General features: G+C 38.4%; 1 protein-coding gene across 1 annotated transcript; it reads left to right on the top strand.

The window, feature by feature from the left end:
- Nucleotides 1-2,658: 2,658 nt before the first annotated feature.
- Nucleotides 2,659-3,618, top strand: LOC126080326 (olfactory receptor 8K3-like). Its single transcript, XM_049891578.1, has one exon. It carries the CDS (start codon nt 2,659-2,661, stop codon nt 3,616-3,618), a length of 960 nt encoding a protein of 319 aa, XP_049747535.1.
- The last annotated feature ends 3,610 nt before the right edge of the window (nt 3,619-7,228 follow it).

Raw genomic sequence — 7,228 nt, 5'->3', positions numbered from 1 at the left:
GGCTCCGGGAATGATGGAATACCAATTCAAATGTTTCAAGAAACGGATGCAGCACTGGAGGTGCTCACTCATCTATGCTAAGAAATTTGGAAGACAGCTACCTGGCTAATCGACTGAAAGAGATCCATATTTATGCCTATTTCCAAGAAAGGTGATCCAAGTGAATCGGAAATTATCAAACGATATTATTAATATCACAGGCAAGCAAAATTTTGCTGAAGATAGTTCAAACGCACTTGCAGCAGTATCTCAACAGACAACTGCCAGAAATTCAAGCTGAATTTAGAAAAGGACATGGAACCAGGGATACCTTTGCTGAGGTCAGATGGATCCTGGCTGAAAACAGAAAATACCAGAAGGATGTTTACCTGTGTTCAACTGTGTGGCTCATAACACATCATGGATAATATTGCAGAGAATGGGAATTCCAGAACACTTAATTCTGCTCATGAAAAATCTGCACCTGGATCAAGAGGCAGTCCTTCGAACAGAACAAGGGGGTAATGCATGGTTTAAAGTCAGGAAAGGTGTGTATCAGGGTTGTATCCTTTCACCATATCTCTTCAACCCATATGTTGAGAAAATAATCTGAGAAGTTGGACTACATGAAGAAGAATGGGGCATCAGAATTGGAGGAAGAGTTATTAACAGCCTGCATTATGCAGATGACACAACCTTGCTTGCTGAAAGTGAAAACGACTTGAAGCATTTACTGATGAAGATCAAAGACCACAGCCTTCAGTATGGCTTACACCTCAACATAAAGAAAACAAAAATCCTCACAACTGGACCAATAAACAGCATCATGATACATGGAGAAAACATTGAGATTGTCAAGGATTTCATCTTACCTGGATCCACAACCAACACCCATGGAAGCATCAGTCAAGAAATCCAAAGAAGCTTTGCACTGGGCAAATTGACTGCAAGAGATCCCTTTACAGTGTTAAAAGCAAGGATGTCACCTTGAGGACTAAGGTGCACCAGACGCAAGTCATGGTGTTTTCAATCACCTTGTATGCATGCAAAATCTGGACAATGAATAAGGAAGACCCAAGAAGAATTAATGCCTTCAAATTGTGGTGTTGGTGAAGAATATTGAATACATCAGGGACTGCCAAAAAAGATGAACAAATCTGTCTCGGAAGAAGTACAACCAAAATGTTCCTTAGAAGCAAGGATCGTGAGACTTTGTCTCACATACTTTGGACATGTTATCAAGAAGGATCAGTCCCTGGAGAAGGACATCATGTTTGGTAAAGTAGAGGGTCAGAGAAAAAGAGGAAGACCCTGGACTAGATGGATTTATACAGTGGCTGCAACAATGTGCTTAAAAACAATTGTGAGGATGGCACAGGTCTGGACAGTGTTTCTTTCTCTTGTGCATAGGGTCGCTTTGAGTCAGAACCCACTGAATGAGACCTAACAACAACAACATGGGTTTTGAAAATGATAGTTTTTATAGTATCTTATTAATTCAGAAATACAAGAGTTATACTCCTTCTTATTATAGGTCCCTAAATACATTGTCCCTTGAGAATTATTTCAGTATACAAGTCATATATAGGGGCCAGGAAAGTATACCAGATGGCCATGGATTTGTAAGACGTTCATGATGTGAGATAATTGGTAGGCCTTGACTATTACTTCCATAGGTTTGGCATAGAACTTTATATTTTTAAACACTGGAGATCTGTCAAATTGCTCAGAGATAAGTGGCCATGTTATAATTTTAAAATGGCAATGAGTGCTTCTATTTTATTAAGTGAAAGCAAAATAAATGATCTGTACAAGAGAAAAAACACTTTAATTTTGTATTACTTCGATAAGTGGAGAAAAGTATTACATTATTATAATACTAAAAATATTACCCATTGATTTTCATAAATTAAATTACAATACAGACAAAGCATACAAAATCTAATTATGATTAGTATCTGATAAAATATATGCTGTAAAGCTTGATAACATAAAAGTAAACGTAAGCATGACAAATACAGTCCTGTGGAAATGAGGTTGTAAAAGAATTTTTTTTAAATATATGGTAAAATACACATTACAGAGGATTCACCATGCCAAATATTTTAAAATGTACAATTCAGTGACATTAAATACAATCAAAATATTGTGAAACCATCACTATTATCTAGTTCCAGAACATTTTCTTCACCCCAAAAGGGAGCTGATATCCGTTAAGTAGTCACTTCCCATCTACTCTTCTTCTTTTCTACAATTTCTACCTCTTTATCAATATGTGACTTAATTTCCTAGTTTACTTTGTGTGTTGATGTTTACAACTTACACAAAAAGATAGCTTTATTTTCTCTACCTTCAAGATTAACCAAAAAAAAGCATGGCCGTCGAGTTGATTCTGACTTAAAATGACCTGTAGAACAGAGTAGAACTGCCTCTTAGAGTTTCCAAGGAATGCTTGATGGATTCAAACTGCTGACAACTTGATTAGCAGATGTAGCTCTTAACCAATAGACTACCGGGTTTTCCAACCTTCAAGATTAAAGGGAAGATTTATATCAAAACTCTGAAATTAGAATATGGATTGACGTTATGCATATATATATATATATTTCAGTAATAGCTCATGAAAGTTAATGATTATTTTTGTACTTTTTCCTCATAGAAGTTTCCTAAGTGGCTTGGATGGACAAATACAATCTAAAGGTGCTGAATGAATTTATTCTAGTGGGGATCACAGATCGCCCTGAGCTGAAGGCTCCATTATTAGGGATCCTCCTCATTGTTTATATGGTCTGTGTAGTGGGTAACCTGGGCTTGATCATCCTCACCAAGATGGACTCTAGGCTACATACACCCATGTACTTTTTCCTCAGACATTTGTCTTTCACTGATCTTGGATATTCAACAGCAATTGGACCCAAACTACTAGCGAATTTTATTGTAGATCAACCTACAATATCTTATAATTGGTGTGCTATGCAACTCTCTGTCTTCAGTATTTTCATAAGTAGTGAGATTTTCATTCTGTCAGCAATGGCCTATGACCGTTATGTGGCCATCTGTAACCCTCTGCTTTACACAGTCATCATGTCATCAAAAGTATGCCAGGTGCTGGTGGTCATACCTTATCTCTACAGTCTCTTTTTGTCTTTGCTGACAATCATAAAAATTTTCATTGCATCATTTTGTGGCCATGTTATCAGGCATTTCTACTGTGGTAGTTTGCCCTTGATTTCTTTGATCTGCTCAAACACACATGAAATTAAATTAATAATACTGATCTTTTTGGCTTTTAATTTGGTTTTATCCCTTCTAATAGTCCTTGTGTCCTACATGCTGATACTCATTGCCATCATCAGGATGAACTCTCCAGAGGGTAGGCACAAGGCCTTCTCCACATGTGGATCTCACTTGATAGTGGTAGTCGTTTCCTATGGGACTCTATTCTTTACATATGTGCATCCCAAATCCAGCCATTCCTTTGATACTGATAAAATAGCCTCTGTCTTTTACATTCTGGTAATACCTATGTTAGATCCCATCATCTATAGTCTGAGAAACAAAGAGGTGAAAAATGCTGTGCACAGAACCTGGAGACTGTGTTTAAATATTCTACTTAAAATGAACTGTAAGATACGATAAGAATATTTTTTATATCCTACATCTGATTTTCCTTTAGCCTTGTGTTGTTTGTCTCCATGGAAAGAATAGAATAAATTAGTGATAAGTACAGATACATAGAAATTTCTTCCTTATTTTTTAGCCAGAGTAAATCACCCAGAGATGGCTAACTCCTGCTTATACTTCAGGTATCAACTTATACTTGGTTTCAAGCCTAGATTAGATATATCCCTACAAGGTACATTCCTACATATTCTCACATATAACCTGTTTATATGTTCCTTTCACTGAACATCTATCTTTATGAAGCCAAGGACTTTGTGTAATCCATTCACTACTTAATCTGTTATACTTGGCACAGTAAAAGGCACAAAAAAGATGCCTGGTGAATATTATGTTAATGGACTCATTATATTTAATAAAGAAACATTTTAAATCAAACAATGAATACTCCTCACTTCATAAGGCTTACATTTCTGTAGGAGAGTGAAGAAAATACATAATGATAAGTGGATTATAACATATGATAGAAGGTATTGAGTTATACGAAAATGAAATAGGGCCAGTAGGCAGATGAGCATTAAAATTTTAAAGACAATCTTTAGGGGAACCCTATGAGGAGATGACTTTTAATCAAACACTTGAGAAGCTGAGTGAGTTGGCCATGTGAGTATTTGGGGGAAGACATTCCTAAGGCCTTTACATTGAAAACTAGAAAATATTGTGAAATAAAGACTTAAATAAATGGAGGGATAAGCTATGCTTATAATTCAGAAGACTTGATATTGTTAAGATGTCAAATTTCCCCAACTGTATTTGTAGAGTCAATGAAATTCCAATGAAAATTCAACTGACTTTTTTCGTCTGTGTCGAAACTGACAAGAAAACTAAAATCTATAATGGAATGCAAAGGACCTAGTATAGCTGAATCAACTTTGAAAAAAGACACCAAAGACAGATGATAAAAAAGAACTGATTCCAAGACTTATTATAAACTATGATAATGAAGACAAAATGTGATTGGCAAAAAAATTAGCAAATAGGTCAATGACATATTAGCAAGAGTTAAAAAACACGCATACATATTTGAACAACTAATTTTTTCATAAAGATTCAAAGAAAAATCAGTGGAGAAAGGATAGCCATTTAACAAATGGTGGTAGAACAATGAGATATTATATACAAATTAGTGGATCTATAGCTTACACATGTGCAAGAATTAACTCAAAGTGCATGACAGTTTAAATGTAAATCATCAAATTTTAAAGCTTTTAGAAAGGAAAATAAAACAGCAGAAAATTTTTTACCTTGGGTTAGAAAAATATTTCCTATACATAACACTGAAGCAAAATCCATAAAATAAGTATTTATTGTATTCAGTTACATCAAAATTTAAAACTTCTGGAGTTGCAAGATGGCTGACTAGGTAGACGCTACCTCGGATCCCTCTTGCAACAAAGACTCGGAAAAACAAGTGAATCGATCATATACATGACAATCTACGGACCCTGACCAACAAACACAGATTTAAAGAGTTGATCTGAGTGACAGAGGATGAGAACGAACAACCACGGGGAAGCAGCGACTGTTTTCGGAGCCTGGAGCCAGCATCCCAGTCAGGAAACCTTGGCACTGGGCTTTGGACTGAGCGCAGGGGAGCCGAGCACCGCATCCTGTGACGGTGCAAAAACAGGGTGCAGCCCTAAACCCCTGAACTGACCTCAGGGGAGGCCCAGACAGTGCACGCAGGCAGTGCAGGGAAGCGGCTGACAGGAGGAGAAGTCACCGGGAGGCAGCGACTGGTTTTGGAGCCGGGAGTGCGGCATCCCAGTTGGGGAACCTTGGCGTTGGGCTTTGGACTGGGAGCGGAGGAACTAACTGCGGCTTCTGAGACAGCGCAAGCACGGGATGTGGGCCTGACCCTCAGGGGCAATCTCCACCCAGCCAGTGCACACAGTCCACGAGGTGCCCCTCGGGAATCTCAGGTAAAACAGTCATCCCAAGCAAGATAAGTAACTTTGTCTATATTCTGGGGTGCTACTCTCTCCTATTTATCTGAAACCTCCCCTCCCCTTCCCAGGTGGCTTCATTAACATTGGAATTTCCTGAGCCAGAGAGTAAACTGCTCTGTGGTTTTTCTCTCTTTCTCTTTGTTTTTGTCTTTTCCTAACCCATTCTTCTGGCCTGAGAGAAGCAACTACAAAAAACCCAGGGACCAAAAATCCTTCCCTAACTGGACTAAAAACACAGAACCATCTCCAGCCAAGCATATGTGATCCACAGTCTTGGGCTTTCATCCCTACAGGGAACAAGGTGGCTATTATAATGCGAAGATATTTCTGATGGGGATCTGACTGCAATTGTTTTAGCAGATTTACTGGAAAGACAAGTTTCCCAGGTCTGATATCTCTGCTTATTCAAAAGAGCCCTCAATGACCCACAACAGGGAACTGAGGGCTGAAGCTCCCCCCAGACCACCTAGCCTCTTACCTTAGGGGTCTAAGGAGGGTGACACCTACCAATCTGTAGAGGTACTTCATTGGGGGCCTAAGGTACAGCTGCAGAGCCCACCAACCAAGGTGCTTTAGGAATAGAGACACACGTAACTTACTGACACTTGGGGGAAGCCTGTCAGCATCCTGCCCCCTGGAGTGTGAACCCCAGCTGCTACTAGAATCTGGTGCACACAACTATCACCATTACTTCTCGAGGTGGATAGGTGACAGTCTGCATCACACACTTGATGAAGCAAAATCAGATTCTACTCAAGAATAGTGAATGGACACAGACTTATATATCTGGTAACAGCCCAAACCAACTGGTAATAGGGCATAAGTGAGTCAAGAGCTACAGCACTCAAGACAGCACAATCTAGTAGCCCATCTATGTATATTGAAAGAAAACAAAACAAGATAAGACTCAGTGAGCAAATATAGAATAGATCAATACAATATCTTAGTAATGGCTCAGAGACAGCAGTCGATATCAAACCACATAAAGAAGCAGACCATGACTGCTTCTACAACTCCCCAAACAAAAGAATCAAAATCTTTCCCAAATGAAGATACAATCCTGGAATTGCCAGATGCAGAATATAAAAAACTAATTTACAGAATGCTTCAAGACATCAGGGATGACCTCAGAAATGAAATAAAGCAATCTGCAGAAAAAGCCAAGGAACACACTGATAAACAGTTGAAGAACTCAAAAAGATTATTCAAGAACATAGTGGAAAAATTAATAAGTTGCGAGAATCCATAGAGAGACAGGTTTCAGAAATCCAAAAGATTAACAATAAAATTACTGAATTAGATAACGCAATAGGAAGTCAGAGGAGCAGACTCAAGCAATTCGAAAGCAGGGTGGGAAATCTGGCGGACCAGGGAATTAACACCAATATAGCTGAAAAGAAAAATCAGATAAAAGAATTAAAAAAAAAATGAAGAAACCCTAAGAATCATGTGGGACTCTATCAAGAAGAATAACTTGTGTGTGAGTGGAGTCCCAGAACAGGGAGGGAAAACAGAAAACACAGAGAGAATAGTTGAAGATCTGTTGGCAGAAAACTTCCCTGACATCATGAAAGACGAAAGGATATCTATCCAAGACGCTCATCAAACCCCATTTAAGA

The sequence above is a fragment of the Elephas maximus genome, chromosome 7, assembly GCF_024166365.1.
Source record: "Elephas maximus indicus isolate mEleMax1 chromosome 7, mEleMax1 primary haplotype, whole genome shotgun sequence".
Taxonomy (NCBI): domain Eukaryota; kingdom Metazoa; phylum Chordata; class Mammalia; order Proboscidea; family Elephantidae; genus Elephas; species Elephas maximus.
The sequence above is the reverse complement of the archived record's forward strand: the minus strand, read 5'-3'. Positions and strand labels throughout refer to the sequence as shown.

Excerpts from the sequence above, each read along its gene's own strand:
- LOC126080326 (XM_049891578.1), top strand. The coding sequence starts at position 2,659 with ATGGACAAATACAATCTAAAGGTGCTGAATGAATTTATTCTAGTGGGG.